The 22,030-nt window shown below is 37.3% G+C and overlaps 1 protein-coding gene and 1 long non-coding RNA gene across 4 annotated transcripts in view; both read left to right on the top strand.

The window, feature by feature from the left end:
- LOC108530441 (uncharacterized) overlaps positions 1–9,319 on the top strand; it is a 122,901-nt gene extending 113,582 nt beyond the window's left edge. The window contains exons 3-4 of the long non-coding RNA XR_001885829.1: positions 5,111–5,235; positions 9,101–9,319. This is a non-coding gene — a long non-coding RNA (uncharacterized LOC108530441). The remainder of the gene's footprint in view (positions 1–5,110; positions 5,236–9,100) is intronic.
- A 4,383-nt stretch (positions 9,320–13,702) lies between these two features.
- TP63 (tumor protein p63) overlaps positions 13,703–22,030 on the top strand; it is a 271,076-nt gene continuing 262,748 nt past the window's right edge. Inside the window, exon 1 of one of the 3 annotated variants that reach the window (XM_017873429.1) lies at positions 13,703–13,821. In XM_017873429.1, coding sequence (XP_017728918.1) covers positions 13,811–13,821 — 11 coding nt within the window. In that variant the 5' untranslated portion in view covers positions 13,703–13,810. Of the gene's footprint in view, positions 13,822–13,972; positions 14,124–22,030 lie in introns of those variants that run through there. The other 2 variants (XM_017873428.1, XM_017873431.1) reach the window with 2 other exon arrangements.

Consider the following 22,030-nt stretch of genomic DNA (forward strand, 5'->3'; position numbering starts at 1 on the left):
CTCTGGATAGCAATGTTAACTCAAACTGTCTATACCCAATATGCAGTTACTCAAGTCAACAGCAGTAGGCTGCACAATGTGCAGCATCCAGTACAAATAAAAACATGGGATCCTTTGTTTAAAGAATTTCAAAATGGTAATGGCAAAACACTAAACCAAGTGAGGGGCCCTTCTAAGAGCAGAGTTCAGTATATGTTTCTGAAGTGCCTGGCTATAAGTCTCTTTAGAGAAGCCTAACAGAATTGTCACAGTATATACTTACAAATTTATTTCGCTGAGAAACCCAGCTACCTCTTCAGTCAAAAAATTCTATATCTCAAAATGGGCTCAGGTCAAAGAATCTAATGAGAAACTCTTTCTTTGTATTGGGATGAACATCTTCGGCCTCCTACTGACCCATTCTTTCCTTTTCTTAGCTGTTAAGCAGCACTCTCATTGGCTGCCACTTTATTCTTCCTCTAGGGATGCCATATTCTATCAATCATTTTCAGAACTCCCTGCAGGTCAAGTCCCCTGGCTGTGCCTCTGACCTTGCTGGTCATAATGGTAAATATGGCTTCCTAGCATGTGGTAGGTAAGTGCCACCCCTGGTCTCTGTTCTTGAGGGTAGAGGGGCATCATTTACATGGATATTAACAGTCCCAGGTCTATGACCACCTCTCCTACCCCCAGCCCTGAGATACAGAGGAGAGCCGGGATTGAACTTCTTAGTGATCCTGCTACCCTTCCAACTAGCAAATTCCTGATGGCCTTAGTGAATCCTGATGACTTTCCAGTGTCTACTTGGCTCCCTCATCTAACATAGTCTTCTGGTGAATTTTCTTGCTTCATATTATATATCCATTCTAGCCATGTCCTTTTCCCTCAGACTCTTTATTTCTTATCTACCATCTTGCAGGGAAACCTGCGAAATTTCTCTTCATTTAGCATTGATCATCACTTTTTCCAGACTTTTTCAAGCCACCCTAGCTGTGAGCTTGCCCTATGCACAGTGGTTCTTAACAGGGTGTTAAAGCCCATGTGATAAGAAAATGCCCCCAGGTCAATAAACTCTATCATATGTGGACTTATTTTGTAGTCCCCTCAATCAAGTACCTGCAAAAATCAATTAGGGATGTCCATGGCTTCTGCTGATACGTGCTAGCTAATTCTGGCAACTCTTTGGTATATTATTCATGCTTTACTTTGTCATGACCAGTACATCTTCGGCTGAGCTCTGCTGAAAATCAGCACTATCTGGGACCTGGCAGTAAAAAAAGGAAGTAAAGCATTCGCAAGGGGGGATATCTGTTGCTTTATAAAGTAATGCCTCTGTGATATCTGTCAGTGTGAGGGAAGCACTAGCTCTTACTAGGAAAGGATGGTCCATCTCTATAATCTCTGAGGATTTAGGAGAGTCTGCAAAACCAACTCATCAGGGGTATCCACTTCATGCCACTATCTATATTTCCAGGTCTCAGGTGTTTCCAACCAGCCTTAGCTAAACATTCAAATGTCTCTAGAGCTCTGTGACTCTAACTACCAGGTTTTAAGTGGGCTGCTTAGCTTTGTTTTTGCAAAGAGGGCCTTGTCTTTGTGTAAGACACCAAAGATGTCAACTGGCTCTCACACTTAGCCTTTAACTGCTTGCTAAGAGCCCTAAGTTTTTTAATATCCCTCTTCAAGGTAGCAGTACAACTTAGCAGTAACTATAAAGCTCTGCTATCCTTGTAGGCACTGTTGCTACCATATCTGTAGGCACTGTTCCCACTGTATCTGCCAAAAGCCTGAATCTGAGGACCTATAAGCATCTCTCCCTCCAATGGATGTTTTTCCAGATCAACTTCAGTAAAATGTATAGCAATTATGCCTTCACCTTCAGCCCCAAACTGTCCGTAGTCCACATACTTCAGGAAGCCATCCTATTTGCTTAATAAGGGAGTGAGCCAGTCCCAAAACCCCCGTTTCTCCATTCTTGAACCTCTATCAGGGCCACTTGTGTTATTTTGTGTACTCAAAGAAGCAGAGCTAAAGAAGGAATTGGATGTACAAAAGATATACTAGCGAGAATGCCTGTGGAGGAAAAAGAAAAAAAGAGCGGAAGAAGGGGAATGCTTCAGAGTGTAATAAAAACTCTTGGCCAGGCGTGGTGGCTCACGCCTATAATCCCAGCACTTTGGCAGGCCAAGGCCAGTGGATCTCAAGGTCAAGAGATCGAGACCAACCTGATCAACATGGTGAAACCCTGTCTCTACTAAAAATACAAAAATTAGCTGGGCATGGTGGTGTGTGCCTGTAGTCCCAGCTCCTTGGGAGGCTGAGGCAGGAGAATCGCTTGAACCCAGGAGGCGGAGGTTGCAGTGAGGCGACATTGCACCACTGTACTCCAGCCTGGCGACAGAGCGAGACTCCTTCTAAAAACAAAACAAAACAATCCTCTCTCTGACAGCCATAAGGTAGAGGAGAAAAGAAGAGAATATAACAGAAATAGTTTCAGATTGAAAGCCATTTCAAGGAATTTTTGCCCAGGCTAATGAGGCATTCTTGAGTCAAAATCATGCATCAAAGATGTACCACATGCTGCCAGAATGGGCCTTGTCTGTAGCCCTACCAGGTTCAGTCTTTGGTTGGAAGCAGCCCAGAAGTGTGGCCTCAATAAATGTGACAGCAGAGTGAATCCAAGGAGCAGGCATGAGGATGCCATCAACTGTGCATTCCACATTATGAGAGTTAAACTTTACATTTCCATGGTTCCCACACTCTGCACCACAAATCTTTCATGACGGTCATTTTTTCTCTTGAACCAGAGGTTTTGTCCACAAGACAGTTCATCAGGAAATTGAGACACATCCTCTTAGCTTTCATTCATCTTGGCATAATATTTTTCACTCATCTATTATGCACACCTTTGAAAGACAATGACTTTCACCTGTATAGTTTTTATAGGGTAGAACCATCTAAGACACTTTTTTTCATGTACATTTATTCCATGACTGAAACTTCTCCGGGAAAGTGTTTGTAATGGCTATTTCTTGTGGGTTAATACAAAAATGATGTCCATTCACCATGCAAAATTTGAAAACTATAGGAAAGTATAAAGAAGAAAATATTATTTTCCCTCCATAACTCAGAAATAATTACAATTAAGAGCTTATGAATTTTCTTTCTTTTCCTTTGCCTTTGTGATATGGAAAACCTACATTTTCCATACCATGAAAATACACTGTGTAGATTGCTTTGCTTCTTCTATTAGATGATTTATTTTGGTTTTAAAATAATTTTACTTTGATTATATAGAAGACTTTAGTAAGAAAACTAGAGAATAAACTTGGCCAATAAATATTCTCTGTATATGCATACATATCTACACACAGACATACATACATGCATACATACATGGATACTTACATGCATATTTATGATACATATTACACTATAGTGTATTTTATAGAGAGAGACAAATATATACATATGAGTATAAGTAAATATGTACATTATGTGCAATATATACATATATACACATAAATGTGCATATATACATACATGTCTATATAAATATTATCACTCTATATCTATTTATTCTCTCTCTTCTCACATTTCCCTCTCTATTTATGTATATTCAGGGTCTCGATCTGGAAAAGAAGGATTTTTTTTTTACTTTGGAAATATTTTTTGTAATTATTATAATAATACTAATGGTAATTCAGTTCCATGGGGAAAATTATTTATTCTATCCAGTAGTATAATATAAGAGATAACTGAAGAGGAATGCAGATGGATTAAATAAATCAGTGGCAGAGCAACAGAATAGTGTACTAACTAACCAAAGACAGTGAAGGTTAGTTGTATTTTCAGACTGAGGTTATTCTTCCAAGGTAGCACTTTAAATTTACCTCGTAGAAACTTGACACAGAGATGTTGCTGTAAACAAGACCTACTCAGGGGTCACCCCATGGGGATTCCCCTGTAAAGATGCCCTGAGAATCATGTCCATCCCACAGAAGCATTTTACCAGTGCATCCACCCCCACAGGCTTAAACTGTGCGCACGACCCAGATTTCAAAATAAGCAGAGTTAACATTCTTGACTCCTGGCCCAAATGTGGATGCTCGCCATGAGCTCATGCCTTCCTTTGTGGCTGGCATTTGCAGGGCTTATGTTATCATGCTAACTGGACCAGGAAAGAGACACTGAGGGACATGTGCTGGAAACCATGCATAGGTAGGACTCTGACATTTTTGAATGTGCACAAATGTATTATGACTCTTTTTGAGAGTCAAAAGCAAAAGTGTGGTCATAAATGTCAGGGAAATGGGTTAATTTGAGATCAGATCCTGGCTCTACCACTATCTGACTGAATGATTAATGCAGAGTCTCCCACTATCTCTTCCTGTGTGAAATGCAGTTAACCTAACTTGTCTATTTCCTAGGGTTTTTAGTAGTTATCTAAATAGGTAATGGATATAAAATATTTAGTAACTGGTAAGCTATATAAAAATTCTGGTTTTGAAGATGCAATCTAAAGAGGAGAGATCTTTGTTTTATTTACCTTTATTTTCCTGAATCCCGTCTCAACACCAGTCATACCACAGGCATTTAATTAATGTTGTTTAATTGAGCGGATGGATTCAGGTTTGGGAGTTAGAGGTGGGTCCACTACAGGCCACGGTGTCTGATGGTTATTTCATCGTGTGATTGTAAGTTTGTTTCTTAAGCCGTCTGAGTCTTAGCTTCCTCACGCATAAAATGGAGGTAACAACACCACTTGTTCTAGCCATCTACCTCACACGACAGTTGAGATGTTGCAATGAGATAAAGTCTGTGAAAGTGTTCCGTAAAAGAAACCAAGATACAAAGTCTTGTTATTTTTAAGTCATTCTGATTTCTGAGATTTTTTTTTCTAAGTAAATGATCTCTAGATCTCTACATTTCTTTTAACTTTCAATATGGCTAATTTTCAAAAAGGGAGATTGATCAATGTCTCTAGCCCCTCTTTTGTGAGCTGTGTTCCATAGGTAAACACTTTATTTCGAGAAGCTACACCCCCAAAAGAAATCACTTTGCATAGCCTTTGAAATAAACACAGTAGGCTTTTGTTTTCTTGTCTCAATTTCTTCTCCTTGCCTTTCAGAAACTGGGGCTTTTATGACTTCCTGATGATCAGTCCCAAATCAGCAAGGCACAAATTTGTGAATTTATGTCTGAAAGAGAGGTCCAGCAACAGCTGTCTGATGGGTTCACACTAACCAAGGGAAGGTAAATAAGAATGCTTCATTTTATTATCTCCCACCTACACACATGCTTCATGAATACTATAAACATATTCTTGCTGCATCAGTATTCATCAGGTACCAGATATTTCAACCCAAAAGCCCAGCAGGCAAACTGATCATTTGTAACTTAGGGTCACAGCCATGCCATAATTATCCTTTTGTCTATGAAGTTAAAGGTGATAAAAGGAAAAGAAAATCATTCTTGATTCTACTGGGATCTATTTGAGCATAGGAATTGGATTTTGTTGATCGACCTGCTACGAATGGCCTTTAGCGCACTGATGGGGACACGGAGGAGGCCCTAAAAGAATATTCGTGTTGAATCCATTAATCAACTGTCAAATCAACGAGTGCTATGTAGTCTTGTGAGAGAATCATACTGAAACTCCACTAGAAATTTAGGTCTCATCACAACATCGTTCATTGTAATGTATTTGCAATAAGCAATCAAACAAATGCATTATAATCAGAGACCAGACACACTAAAGGCCGATTTATTTGGAAGACTCAGTATGTATTATCTTTCCCTTTCATTCTTTCAAAACCTGGAATGTGCGATGTATAACAAGAGTCAAAGCTATTATTGTGGATAAAAAATAAATAAATATAAATCCTCCGACACTGGCTGTTTAGAAGTTCACAGATAAATGCATGGAGCTTTAGCACAAGTATAGAACTTCACATTATACAGTTTGCGAATAAATACTATCCTTGATTTTGTCTTATTTTCTTACCATTGTTGATTATACCGAGTATTAATTTCCTCATATACCTACATATGTTTTGAAATTACTTAGAAATCCATAGGTATGGTAAAAGCATATATTAATGCCATGTACCATATTAACTGTTTTTAAGTGTACAGTTTCATAGCGGTAAATATATTTACATTCTTTTGCAGCAGATCACAGTAAATTTTTCATCTTGCAAACCTGAAACTCTACACTCATTAAGCTACCACTCCTCATTACCCCGTCACCCCCGCCCCCATAACTTTACATATGTGTGGTTTTTGAGGTTATAAATATTTCATAAGCTAACTCAAATCATTTTAAAACAAAGTGATTTTATGTAGGTAGAATAATAGATGAATCATATGTCAATATAGCCTTTAAGAAGTTTATACTCATAAAATCATAGACTCTTGGGGTTGAACAGAATCTTTAATATAACATATAACAGCCTTCACCCCTGCAGCCCCAATCTAAGGCTTGATAGACATACTTGCTGTTTGCAGCACTACCATGTTTATTTTCCTACAAACACAAGAATAGTGATAAATTCTATTTCATGCATTCTCATCATAAATAAGCATATAATATGTGGTATATTTATAATTGCATATGCTGAATAATAGACAGGGGGTTTTGATTAAATATTGATAATATTAATTTCTCCACTCGCATTTTTCATGGTTGGTGAAAAGAGAAAAGCATTCACATACTTCCCATGCCAATTACTGTGGGACATATTCATATTGTGATGGAGTCTCCAGCCATAGTTGAACCAACACACATGGGCAGGAGGCGTGTTCTTGGAAGCCATTCTACACCAGGATGAGTAGCAATAATTTAGCTATTTGTGAATGTAACTGAAAAACACATAAATGTATCTTCTCAAACCCAAACTAAAAGTATTCCCTGTTCAACTTGCTCTTAGCTGGACCCTAAACATCCCACAGCCACTCCATGACAACTCTTTTGAGGTAAAAGGTAATGAAAGGAGCATTGGAGTAGAAATGGATAATAGTGTTAAAATATTGCAGATACAATATTTCACATTTGTCTATGTTACAATTTATGACAATGTAAACATATTGCTAAGCTACTTCCCTGGACCTTGGAAGGAACTCTACAAATCTTGACATTTGAATGTTTAGAATCACAGTAAATCTGAAAGAAGGCCTGGGGAAAACCTGTTGGTAGGCTCTAAAAAGAGAGCAATTCCTGATATGATGCACTGAGATGGACACAGCATCACTTTTATGGTATTTCTGCCAAAAGTGCTTTCAAACCTAAACTAACGTATTATCTACAAACCACTGCCTTGTGGTTTACAAAAATCCCTGTGTCATGAAACACAAAGAAGACTGGGAAACTGTTCCTAATTAAAAGATACTAAAAAAAAAAAAAAAAAAAAAAAAAAAAAAAAAAAGGGGGACAACTGAATGCAACATATAATCCAAGACTTTTCCTTGCTATAAAGGACATTATTAAGACAATTGTCAAATATGAATAAGCAGTGTAGAATAGATATTTTATGGATATAACTTTTTAATTTCAATAATTGAACTGAGATCATGTCAGGTATTTCCTCATTTTAGGAAATACACACTGAAACATTTAGAATAAAGGTGCATCATATCTGCAACTGACAAATGGTTCAGGGAAAAACAAATCTGGGGAATGCCAAATAAGGACTTCCTGTGTTTCTTTCTTTATCTCTCACTCACGTGAGCTTTGAGCAAAGGAGGGGTGGGAGTGAGGAGCAGCCCTCACACAGCTGTTCAGGGATGTCTGGAAAAGAAGCCCACCCACATTGCTTCTGGACACTGGGTGTGACTTGGAGGGTATCAGGTTTGTCTGTTAAAGAAACTGCCAACCTCTTCCTGCCCCAATTGGCCTCTGTTCCCTAGCATGCCTTCTGAACAGAAAAGTGCCCCTTTCCTTGGGACACTCCCTTAAAGCATCTTCTTGACATTAACTTAACCATAAATGTTTATTTGACGAATTTCAGTGACCTGAAGAGAGATGAAGTTTAAATTAGAAGAAGCACATGGCTAAGGTTGCAACTCTCTTGCTTTTTCACTGAATTAAAGTCATTTGAATACCATTCAGGTTACTTAAGTTCTAGGTCGAGCTTCGCTCCTAATCGATGTCAGACTGTAGCAAATATTGGGTCCAAATTTGGAAAGGTTAGCAGACTCCTCCCCATGACAGAACTTTGGTTTCCACTTTACTAAAATAGAGATTGTGTGGTTGGGCTGCAGCTGTGTACAGAAAAGGGTCATACAATCAAAAATCACCAAACTCAGTCTCTTCAATTTGAGTGATGTTGGCGAACTTGCTCCACAACCTCCTATCCTTGAAGGTTCTTTCCTGCTCTCCACACTATAAATGCAGGATGACCTGGAAAGTCTAGGACCTGAGGTTCAGTTACCCTGACACAAAGGAATTCAGTTTCTCTGATCTCATAGTCACAGGCTGCCAGAGCTCTACGGAACATGCAAGATCATCTGCTTTAAGCCTCTTGTGGTGGCATCTGTTGTTTTCCACAGCCCTGTACCTATTGCTCTTTCCTAGGTTAACAGAACCTTTATTTTCTTCTGAAAACTCTCTGCTAAGTCATGGTAGGGCTATCAATCGAGATGATCAGGCCTCTCCTGGCCAAACATGGCATCTTTCTTTTGGGAAGTTGAATCTTAAGCTGAATAGCTCAAGTTCAAAAAAAGCTGTTGAATCTGACTTATGCCTACAGTGGCATTGTGAAGTGACTATTCTTTCCTGTTTCTTAAGTCCCTGAATTTATCCTTGTTCCAGCCTTTTCCGAGATCTGGTTTTGTTTTTTTTATTCAACTGTCTCCTATTATCTGTGAATTTTCATATTTCTTTTCATACATTTTCATGTTTTGTTTGTTTGTGTGTTTTTTGGCTTTAGGTAGGCAGAATCAGTTTCTATTGTTTATACCCAAGGAATCCTAATTGATACATCCTTCCCCTTTAAAAATAAACCATCTAAGTCTCAAAGGGAGTAGGCTACCTGCCTAAGGCCTGGGAATGAGTTAGTACCAGAGTTCATACTAACCCAGTTAGCCAACTTCTTTACACAATATTTGTTCTCTCCTTCAGAGTTATAGCAGTCATGGAAGAAAGAAACTACTATTTTGCCAAAGACCTCAAGAGAGCCAAGAACAAGTTCTGGGATATGTGATGATTGAGCTCTTAAAAAGTTTGTTGGACTTCTGGCCATACTTGTGTATCTAAGACCAGATTTCATTCTTAATAGCTAAACAAACAAACAAACAAACAAGAGCGATCCACAGGTTCAGCAGCTATAATAAGAATGAATTACTGATACAGTTGACAATATGAATATAGCTCACAAACAATGGCATCAATGAGCAAAAAAAAAAAAAAAAAAAAAAAGAAAATCCAGACACAGAAGAATACACACCATATCCCTGCATTTATGTGATATTCTAGCATTGTATTGTCCAACATAGTAGCCAGTAGCCTCACATGGCTATTCAAATTTAAGTTGATTAAAATTAAGTGAGAATAAAAATTTAGCTCTTCAGTAACGTTAGCCACATGTAGCTAGTGGCTACAACATCAGACCGTGCAAATATAGATTATTTCCTTTGTAACAGAAAGTTCTATTGGAAAACAGTGCTCTAGAAAATATACATATAATCTATAACAACAAAAAACAAGTCAGTGATTGCCTAAGGCCAGTGGTGAGGGGAGCTTGATTGCAAAGTGGTATGAGGAAAGTTTTGGGTAATAGAGATGTTGGAATCTTGATTGCGATGGAGGCTGCGTGGTGTCTAATATGTCACCTCCTCAAACTGAACACTTGGAATTGGCAAATTTCATTGTATGTAAATTACATGTCAATAAAGTAACTCTAAGAGGTCAAGTGTTTTGTGGAAATTATTTTTAATCAGTTGCAATACTTATGAGATGATTTTTGCAAATATATAAACATGTTATTCATCCACTGTGCAATATTTTTGCTAGTCCCTGACAACACAGAGGTGAATTAGAATAGTAAGCCTGCCCTCAAGCTGTTCACAATCCAGTGCAGGAGATGAGTCTACTCAAAAATAGCTAGAATCCAGGAAGAGAGTTATAGGTGACCTTACACAAAAAAAGTGCAGATATAATTATTTTAGACAGTAGAAGTGGGGAAGGTTTCTTTTATATGGAAAAAAAGGGAGAATTTTTGGTCTTTGAAGGATGAGCAAGATGTGAATATGCGCAGATGGGGTTTTAAAACGTTCCTGGTGGAGGGCAAAATATGATCCAAGGCACAAGAGCAACCAGAAAAATATGCAACCTAGAGGAATGTGCATGAAGGAGAGCAGTTGTAAAATAATTTTCATGGATGAAAGTGAGAAGAATTTGTATCATAGACACCTGAGTTTGGCAGAGTGCATGTTCTTGGCTCCTAGGAGTCGAGAAGTACAAGTGTCCCTTTCTCCTACATTATGCTCAGTGGTCCAAGTCCAAAACACCTTTCCTTCCTTAAGCACTTTCTTCTCCCCTTCATATAAACCTAAAGTCTTCACGAACATCATTTAAACAGGCAGGTCATGGTCAGAAAGGCAATTACTTTTCCTAGACTTCTATGTACATTATTATATTACAATCTCTGACTAAAAGACTCAAAGTCTCGGGAAAGCTTCCACCTTGCACACCAAAGATATAATTTATGCATTTGCATAATAACCTTACTCCCCTAAGAGAAGAAAGATAAAATATAAATATAAGAGGCAATTACGGTAATCATAATATAATTACCACTCACTTTTCACTTGATCGTGTATGGTTGTGTACTATTGGTGTTCTGTTGAATTCTAGAGAGTTTGCCTCTTTTTTCTTGGTCAACTCTCTCCATTTATTTCCATAATGCAATAGGAGCCAATCTTTTTCATAATCATTTATTTAAAATTTGTTGCCATTTAATTTCTGTCCCTCTTAGTAAATTTAGGATTTTTAAATAACAACTATTGAAATCATGACATACATTTAAATGATATTATTTAAATAAGTTAGGCTAGAATCCTTTTAAATAAAAAAAAAAATAGATGAGTGCGGTGGCTCATGCCTGTAATCCCAACACTTTGGGAAGCTGAGTCGGGAGGAGAGCTTGAGTCCAGGAGTTTGAGATCAGCCAGGGCAACATAGCAAGACCACATATCTAACAAAACAAAACAAAATTACCTGGGTATGGTTGTGCTCACCTGTAGTCCAAGTTACACAGGAAGCTGAGGCAGAAGGATCATTTGAGCCCATGAGGTTGAGGCTGCAGTGATCTGTGATCGTGCCACTGCACTCAGTCTGGGTGACAGTGTGAGAAGCCGTCTCAAAAATCATAAATAAATAAATAAATAATAACTTTTAAAAAACAAAAATTAATTAAATTTAAAAAACACAACATACCAGAGATGTTTGCAGATTGATTATTTGGGAGTCTATATCCCTGAAAGTTAATTTAAAATATTTAGAAGATACGGTGAAACCACGTCTCTACTAAAAACACAAAAAAATTAGCCGGGCGAGGTGGCGGACGCCTGCAGTCCCAGCTTCTCGGGAGGCTGAAGCAGGAGAATGGCATGAACCCGGGAGGCGGCGGAGCTTGTAGTGAGAGGAGATCGTGCCACTGCACTCCAGTCTGGGGGACAGAGTGAGACTCCGTCTCAAAANATCAGCTGTGATGAGGACTTGGGATGGCCACTTATCTGCAATCATTTCTCTAGTCTGGGTGCCATACCTAGGAGTGGTATTGCTGGGCTGGCCAGAGTGCGCAGCTCCCACCTTACCGGGTAATGTCCTACTATCTCCCAAAGTGGCTATGTTAATTTCTGCCATTACCAGCAGCAGTGGCATAGTGTTCTGGATCCTCCACATTCTCACCCATACTTGATATTGTTCATTTTTTAACTTTTTCCAACCTGATATATGTTAGCTGGTATTTTTGTATTTTTAACTTGTATTTCTCTGATTACAAATGAGGTTGAGCATTTTTTAAAAATATGTTTATGGGTTTTATATATATATACATATATATACACACACACATATATTCAGAAGAGTTCTTCCTCATTTCCTAGAGATGTCAAATTGTAAATATCAGACCTGTAATGAACACTAGGGCTTGGCACTCCAAAGTGTGGTCCAAGGACCAGCAGCATCAAGTAACCTGGGAACATGTTAGAAATGCAGAGTCTCAGGCCTCACCTCAGACCTAATGAACCAGAATCTGCATTAACAAGATTTCTAGGTGCCTCACAGGCACATTAAAACTTGAGAAGCTCTGCACTAGAAGCACCTTTCATTATAAATGGAATCACTTGGCTGTGGTCACAGGAAACTGATTTTAATTTCAGAACCTTATATTTAGGTCATCCGTATTTGCTAATAGCAGAGAAGAAAGCCAAACTCTTTAACTCCAATTAACAAATCTATAATTAATTAGTTAAATAATCTTCCCTTCTAGTTTTACATTTTGTGGAGCAAGCTGTTTGATTTGGCTGGGGCTGAGGCTGGCCTGTTTGTGAATTTCACGATTCACAGATGTTAGCCGCTCTCGGGCTAAGTAAAGGAACAGAATGTCAAGTTTTAAATAGCTTCTCCCTTCCATCCTGGCTGAAGCAACAAATAAAATATTTTTATGAAACACATTTTGAGTCAGATTTACTCACAGGGAAATGTCAAATTTCTCTGTAAGGGCTTTAGATTGTCTCACAACTTTGACATTTACTGATGTCACCTGTTTACAGGTGTGTCCTGTGATTAGGCGGTGAATGGAAGATATGAACTTGCCATGTTAGTGACCGTTAGATACACAGAGTGGTTTTTTTTTTCCCCGCTGTTGGAGTCTATCCTAATTTAACTTCTGAATCATATTTCATTCAATTTCCAAATCCACAAAACCAGGATAAGTTTACAGCCCATATTCAGAAAGGAAATAAATTATTTTGTATGTAGACTTTCCTGGTATTATACTGATTTGGGAATATATGAACAATTTTATGGTTTCCTTTCTAAGTAGGTCAAGTCAAAGCAAAACCAAAAACAGCAAAAATTGTAAGACATAAAGAAGAGAGTGGAGCCGACTGATAGAGATTAAAATAAACTAGAATATTTTTATTAACAGGCAGTTTGAAATAATTTGTGCATTTCAAAATATTCTACAATAATATATTATTTCCCATTTTAATATCTTTAAGAAAATTACTATATTATGTGTAAGTATATGTGCGTGTGTTTGAGGTAGGATATTTAACTCAATAAAGGTTATTTTCTTTTATTCGGGCCAGGCAAAACTTCTAAGGGGATGTGAAAGGGATATCTCTTTCTCTTAGCTGAGAGGAAGAGTGAGTTCTAAGTTAAATATAATCAAGGAATTTCCCTGTCTTTGCTATTTGAGATTGTGACCACAACAGGCGGTTGGCTGAAAGGGAAACTGAAGGGCGGGGAGGGAGGGAAATAGATGAAACAAAACAAAACAAAACAAAACAAAACTTCCCTAAGCAGCTCTACAAAACATTTTAGCCCCAGAAATAGTCACAGAAATCCTCAAATCAAATCAGTATCCAGATACAGGGAAGTGTTATGTAGCTGGAGCAGGGTGGACACTCATCGGCTCAGTTCAGTTACAAAAGTCCAGGCTGCTGAAATTAAACTCTGATGCCATTCATGCCAGCATCCAATCACGACAGAGATCAGAAGTTCAGAGATGCCTCCAGCTCCAAATTGCCAACAACAAGTGTGGCTACTATACGTCAAGGACTCTGAAGCCGTGAGAGAGGGGGAAGAACAACATTAGAGAGGATGCCCAGCTGGTAAGAATCGAGCGTTTATGAAGTTTTAGTCACTTGATGGATCTCATTGGCTAAACTCAAGAAACGCTCCGCCTCTTTGCAAATATGTGTGAAGGGGAGAAGTGCCTAAACTTCTATGTCTGATAGCATTTGACCCTATTGCTTTTAGCCTCCTGGCTTTATATCTATATATACACAGGTGTTTGTGTATATTTTGTATAATTGTTCTCCATTTGTTGACATCAAAGACAGTTGAAGGAAATGAATTTTGAAACTTCACGGTGTGCCACCCTACAGTACTGCCCTGACCCTTACATCCAGCGGTGAGTTTAAATGTGACATAACTTCTCTCAAAACTTTATTGAAGTGCCTTGTGTATTATGAATGTTTCAGCTGTGTACAAAGAACAATTCCTCCTTGTTCAGTGAGCACAGTGATATTATTTTGGACTTTCTGTGGACTTACAGTGGTCTGTGGGCGTATTTTCTAAATGTCTTTTTTGGTTGATATCTGGATCTACAGAGTGAAAAAATTTGAAGCTAATCTCCCCATTTTAAAAAATTATCACACCATTTAAGAATGTTTAAAATATATTATTTGCCTTGTTCAGCACCTACTCACTCAATAAGAATTTCACTGGGCAGGGATATAAAAATGTATGGATAATCTTCAAGTCAAAATAAACACCAAATAATTTTGATTTGTACATTAAGAAATGGATAACTAGCCATTGTTGTACCAAAAAGATTGTGGCTTGTCATGGTGTTTTCTAAGGAATATTTTTTTTGATATGTTTGATAACAAATGTCTTTCGACAAATCTGACTTTAAAAGCCTGTGATTGTAGTAAATTTTATTTAGAAACATTTTCCTAGTACCAAGAGAGAATATTAGTGAGGGTGCACAATTGTGTGTGTATGTGCTTCAAATTAGACTTTGCTATTTTTAAACTGGTAAATGAAATCTGAACAGTGTTTTTCCAGTCATAAAGTTATGGGAGATATTCAAGTCATATGTAGCAATGTGATGTTGTTAGTTTGACAGCATGAGATTTCGTACTTTATTTTATAAGACAAATGAGAGAGGTCCTTTGCGTGTTGAAAATGATGGGGTTACAAAGGGTTAACTGGTCATTTACCACCTGTGTCTGTTGGAGCTTGATACAAGAAGCAGATTCTGCTCTCTCTGGGCAGGACTCACTTACTGTAGACTAGCAGAGTGTGAAAGATGTATGATCTTCTTTCATTAACATGATTTGCCACCATGTGGAACACTAATGTGGGATATGTAGACTGTTTCTCTCTCTTCCTGTGGGGTTTCTGGTGGGTTGTGTGAGAAGGCAGAAGAGAAAGAGCAAGGCAGAGAGGTAAATGAAATAGAGGAGAGAAAAAGAAAAGGTGAAAAAAGAGAGAGGGGAAGCAAGCTTGGCGTCTCCAAGGTTTCAGTGGAAAGTGGTGGTGGTGGCTTGATTTGTGTCTTGCTGTTTGCTGCGAACAACGATATTAGCAAAAAATGAATGGCTCTAGAATTTATGTTCTTGTATAACGTGAAAATTAGATTTAGCTGAAGTTGGGGATTGGGTTGATTAAAAGAAAACACCAAAGGTTTTCTGGTTCTCAAAATTGTTTCTAATCACAAAATTATCTATTCCAATACATATCTTTGGAAATAATAGTTCTAAGAACGTAATTGTGATGAAACAGTAATTGTGTAATGCTGCTCTTCAGGGCATCTCTCCTAAAGTAGGTGCTTGGATCCAGGGAAGCTTTAGAAGAAACTTCCTTCTATTGACTAATAACCCACACTTCAATCCTGCATACATCTCTAGAAGCATTTCTAATGATTAATAAGAGAGGCCTATAAATATAAAGAAATAGAGAAAATACTTTTTATATTACCTTGATGATCTCTTAGTTCATGGAGCAAATGTCATCTCAGTTTTTGACATACTGTAACATTCTAAGCAATCATAGTATTTTTGTGGGGTTTTTTTTTAACCTTTATTTTAAGTTCAGGGGTACAAGTGCAAGTTTGTTACACAGGTAAACCTGTGTCATAGGGGTTCGTTGTACAGATTATTTTATCACTCAGGTACTAAGCCTAGTACCCATTAGTTATTTTTCCTGATCCTCTCCCTCCTCCCACCTTCCACCCTCTGAAAGGCCCCAATGTGTGTTGTTCCCCTCTCTGTGTCCATGTGTTCTCATCATTTAGCTCCCACTTACACGTGAGAACATACGGTATTTGGTTTTCTCCTCCTGTGTTAGTTTGCTGAGGATAATGGCCTCCAGCTCCATCTAAATCCCTGCAGGGGATATGATTTCATTCTTTTTTGTGGCTGCATCGTATTTTTAAGTAGTTTTAATTTTTCCTAGAATGCCCTGGGCTTTGATCATGGTGCCTGATACTTTTGGGCCAGGGAGGGGGTCATGTTGAGAAGCTGTGAGACTATGGTTCAGAATGGTCAGGGAGCAATTATTTGCCTAATAATTTTAGGCAAGAATATGTACTTCTCATTTGTAATGCAAGCTTAACCAGCAAAAACATTAAGGTGATGAAACGTAGCTCTTACTAAGCATCTGCTCTGTGGAAGGCATTGCAAATACAAAAATGAATTAGATGTGACTGTTACATTCATTTATTTAACGTTACAGTACTTATATATTTAATCTAAAATATATTTTCCTCAAATATTTTACCTGTTTGTCATATATTTTAAGGACTGAATTATTACTATTTTCCAACTTTTGCTACTTAGTGAATAAATGAGTAAGTGAAATATCACTAAAGGAATTAGTATGATAATGTATATTGTCGAAACAAGGATCAAACAATATTTTCTTTGATACCTCATGAGTGAATGGGTTTGAGCTGATTTTTCTAAGCAGACAACCGTTGCAGTTCTCAGTTTACAAAAGCTATTTTAAGAAAGACCAAATTTAATCATTCCATAATCATAGTCATCTACATAGTTAAATTTGTCTTTTACTGACCTTGTGTTTAGCAAAAAGTCATGAAAGATAATCTTTTAAAGAAAGAACAGGATATCTTGATATTTTTAACTCCAAGCTACCTTAATTTATGAATTCCCTTACAGAATAGAAAAAAATGACAGATGTTATCTTTTATTACGAAATGTTAATGCCATTCCAAAAAAAGTGTTTAAATGCATGTTTCAAAGGACGATGGTCATCATTCTCTCAGTTAAAAGTGGGACTTCGTCCTCTGTTTTTTTCCTTTCCACTTACACATATTAGCATGTTGAACATTTGGTTGTGCCTTGCTGATAATGCTAATTTACTTTAGTCTTTGCAGAAACTTTTCTGAAAACCAAAAAGACAGTTCACACCTTAGAGCTGATTAAGTTCCCCTTTTGATAATATTAACAATACCAAGAGGAAAAAATGTTGGATAAAATCACATTACCATTTGATTACTAACTTAATTTTAAAAATATTGATGTATAGATAAAATTATAAAAGTTCAATAAATAAGTCAATGGGTTAGTTACCTTTAATTTATGAATAGAAACTTGTACAAAATAAATTGTTTGTTGTTTATTTTTTAGTAGGTGAATATTGAAAATGAATCTAAAATTTAGCACTTCAGAAGATACATCCTTGTTAATGTGTTGTTTGGGCTACAACTTGGGCAATTTTCCATTCTTTCATTTCTAGAATTTCCATATACTTTGTACAATTTATTTTTTAACGAAGCAATTTTAATATATTACATTTTCAAAGTATTTTTACACAAAATAAACCAGTTAAAATGGTAAACATGAATCAAAATTAAATTTTGAAATTATGTGATAACTGAGGGCTAAAATTAGAGAAAAATAAACATTATTTCAATTTGAACCACCAGTAAAATATTTTGTATTATTTTTTCTTAGTCATTCCAAAGAGGCATCAAACTATTAAAATACTCTATGGATAATAAGAAGTGTTTTTTGTGTGAATTACATATTTGCTGTGAATTGTACTCTTTACTGGCTTAAAGGTCAACTTTATTAGCTGTACTTTCTAAATATATCCCAAAAGGAAGAGTGATGACAATGAACTTATAGTGGAAGATCCTTTCATTTATAAGATAAAATCACCTAGAGGCAGATGCAGTTCTGTGTTGGGAGTCCTTCACTTGCTCCTCCACATCTGTCTTTTTCTTTCTTGTTCTTTTCCTCAAGAAGCTGCTTCCTGATAATTGCATTCACAGGTCTTTTCTTCTCCGGTTTCCTGTTGAATTCAACCAGCGGCAATCTCCTGCAGGAGAGTGAAGTTGGAATATTAGCTTCCCTGGCTGACTCCCTGTTGGTTTTTGGCTAAAGGTTGCAGATCCTCTCAGAGGCCCTTGCTGCAGGTCCAAGTCCCCTGACTTTGAGTAGTTTATTCCCTCCCTTTCCTTTTCTTCAAGCTTAGGAGGGGTAACCATTTCCAGCCATTGCTAATTCTAGGGAGCCACATCATATTCCTTACTCTTCATTAAATTTTCTTCAATTACCTTTTTTCTTGCCAGTATCATGCTTTTTTTCTTGCCAGGATCGTGACAACTACACTCATTAAAAAAGTATGCCGCGATGTTGTTTATGTACATATGAAGATTTCCAAAATAATTGATATAGCAATTAATAGTATAACATAATTTTTGATATGAGGTAAATGATATATCCATCCATTTTAATGAGCACACTGGCTTTTAGCCATCTCCGTAATCACTAAGTTTCTCTGACTGAAAGGAATGAGCCAGCATGCTACAGTCTGCATATGTTGTTTATACACAGTTGTTTATACACACTTTTAAAGAAATATTAAGTTACAGTTTATCTTCAGGATCTAACATATCTATTGGTTGTAATCAAGAAAAAATTCTTCAGTATCTAATGGATAAGCTTCAAAATATATTTATGGCCAACTGTGGTTAGCCAAAAGCATAATGCTACTATTTTTCCGTGTGCTGCATCTAAGCGGTGAGTGCATTTAAATAGCAGAGAGTCATATTAGCAGAGTGCACATAGGATTTGCAAAAGATTTGAATTGCGGTAAGTAAACTCCACCACTAAATGATTATGTGACCTTCATGGAATCACTTAAGCTATCTAAATCAAAGTTCCTCATGAGTAAAGTAGGGATGAAAACCTCTCATTTACTGTTCACAACTGGAACTTTGAAAAATAAACTCAACTCAACTCTGAAATACACTCCGTTAGTGTATGGTAAGTTCCCACTTAACATTACTGATAGGTTCTTGGAGATAGTGATTTTAAGCAAAACAGTGTGTAATTAACGAAACCAATTTTACCATAGGCTAATTGATATACACAACAGTTAAGTTTCTATGGCATATTTCGGGTCACAAAACCATCACCAGTCTTCTAAATATAGACCCGCAAGATTTCTAATATTAAACATTAAGATAAATGTGAGCTACACATATATTTAAGAAAGATTAATACAAAGAAGTAAGATAATTATTTACCCAATTTTTGGTGAATCAATGAGTGATGGTCATAGTGGTACTATGTTAAATCAAGGAATAAATCTTCGCAAAGCAAAATTGTAAGGAGCACCCCCTACCGCCACACAATTCAAAAGCAAATAAAAATATAGTAGGCTTGCTGAGCACTTTTCGACTGCATCATTTATCATCATGTATTTTATGATTATCGTATACTTTGTGAATTTTTATTTTACGATAATGTGTATTCATTCATTTAATTATTTTCCAACCTGCTTATTCCAGTTCAGGATCTCAGGGCCAGAGCCTATCTCAGCAGCTCAGGGTGGAAGGTAGAAACCAACCCTAGACTGGATGCTATTGCATTGCAGGACACACACACACACAGACACACACACACACTCACTCACAATGGGGCCATTTAGACACACCAACGAACCTAATGTGTGTATCTTTGAAATGTGGGAGGAAACAGGAGTACCTGGAAAATCCGTGTAGACATGAAGAGAATGCAAAAGCTCCACATAGACAGTGACCCCAGTTGGGAACTGATTTCTTTTTTTCTCATCAGCGTTATATGGAAAAGATGTTAAACAAAACATTTTCCATGACCTGCTGTATTGTTCAGTTCTACTATCATATTATGTGTACAGTGTGCCAGTGGACTGGAGCTGCCTTCCAACAATTGTGTTTTCATGTAAGCATACCTCGAGTTCCACTGTATATCAACTTTCAGAAGAAAGATAATTTGGGGTCTTGACATCATCTTGGCTTGTCCCCCTCAGTTCTTATACTTTAGAATTAAGGAATCTGAATCCCAGAGTGGTTCAGTGAATTGTCCAAGATCACACAGCAAAAACAGCAACAGAACCAGGATGGCAATTCAAGTCTCTTGACTGCCAGTTCAAAGCTCTCTTTAACATAAAACATAGCATTTTATTAGATTTGTATAAAATTTTATAGTTGACAAAATGTTTCCCAATGCATTGCACATCTGACCTACCTGGGAGACAGGCAGAATAATAGTCTCTAAAGATAGCCACATCCTAATCCTCAGAACCTGTGAATATGTTATGTTACACGGCAAAGCAGAATTAAGGTTGTAGAGGGAATTAAGGCTGCTAATCAACTGACTTTAAAACAGGTGGAATAACTCAGATCATCCCTGTGGGCACCACGTAATCACAAGAAAGCAGAAGATAGAAGAGTCAAAGTGATGTGTTGTTAAAAAAAAGACTTGACAGGCTATTGCTGGTTTTGAAGGTGGAAGTGGGTCAGGAGCCAAGGAAGCTGGAAAGGGCAAGGAAACTGAATTTCTCCTACAGTCTCCAAAAGCAACGAAGTCCTGCCAACACCTTGATCTCAGCTCTGGGAGACCCACATCAGGCTTCTGATCTACAGAACTGTAAGATACTAAATTTGTGCTAGTTTAAGCCAGTAAATTTGTGGTAACTTGTCATGGCAGCAATAGAAAACTAATCCACCGGAATTGTTATCCCTCAATTGTATATATGGACACTAGAAAACTGAGTTTTGTTTTGATGCGTTTAACTAAACTATTCCATGAATTTATTATGTTTTTATGGTGCAAAGTGGGGAAGGTAGAATATATGAGTGAAATACAATCCTAGACCTCAGGGAATCCAAGGTAAAAGTAACTGTATAGAAATAATGCAAGGTACAAGGTGGGGTTGAAAACCACTGGACAAGTTAGCCTGGGGACTGCAGATGCAAGCATCCGCTCTTGAGGCAGTCAATGGAAACAGTGATTTTTATTACTAGTTTCTGTTAAAGTTCCTCTAACTCTTTTACACGGAGATATATCTGACTCTTAGATGGCAGCTCTAAAAGTTTGAAGGCCAAATTTAGATCCAGGAAACACAGGCATGCACTTACTCACTTCTGATGTCAGGTATTGAGAGGGCTTGGGTGGAGCCTTGGAAACGCGCTGTAAACTATAAACAAACAATTTTGATTCGGGTGGTTATCAGACCACACGTGGAGAAGTAGTTCTACACTGTTTGGTGTTGTAAGGTTCTCAGTTAATTTGGGGTTTGAGATTACATCGATGCCTCTCTCTGAGAAATCGGGAGCCAAGGGAATGAATGCAAGGTCAGCATTTTTATCAGACATTTCAGATGATTCATTTGTTTGCACACCCAATTTTGAAAACCACTACCTACAGTGAGGCAAACTTAGACCCAATGCCCCAATACATGCTCATAAAAGGTAACCAGAGATAAAGAAAAACAGAGACACATGCTCCCAAAGAAAGACTTCACGTTCTCACTTTATTTCAAAGCCAAATGGATTGTAAGATTAAAGTGACAATTTTCAATCTCTGTTTCAGGACAAGAGAGCCAAGTTTCTGAGTAGCTATTTTGAAGCTCAAATTTGTCCTGACAGGGTTTCTATCTCTTTAAATAATTCACCAAGGAAAAAATCCTCAAGCAACAAGTGATGGATAGATAAAACACTGTAATTACGATCAAAGTGCAAAGACTCCATCTATGTAATTACACACTTCCCAACCTCTGGAAGCCACTTTGTTCCATTTAAAATAGAATGAGAAATGGACATAGGTGATGTGTACTTATTGGTTAGTCAAGGTTTTGGAAATGACAGTTATTAACATGTGTGTCTTACCATAAACCATAATATTTGGGGGATCACTTAGATTGTGGGAATTAATTCACACTCCATCCTTATTCTTATTTTTATTGTTTGCCTTCCATTCTCTACTGTATCTGACTCTCTTATGATGAATTAGATTATTT

Source organism: Rhinopithecus bieti, unplaced genomic scaffold (genome assembly GCF_001698545.2).
Source record: "Rhinopithecus bieti isolate Rb0 unplaced genomic scaffold, ASM169854v2 scaffold_5626, whole genome shotgun sequence".
Classification (NCBI taxonomy): Eukaryota; Metazoa; Chordata; class Mammalia; order Primates; family Cercopithecidae; genus Rhinopithecus; species Rhinopithecus bieti.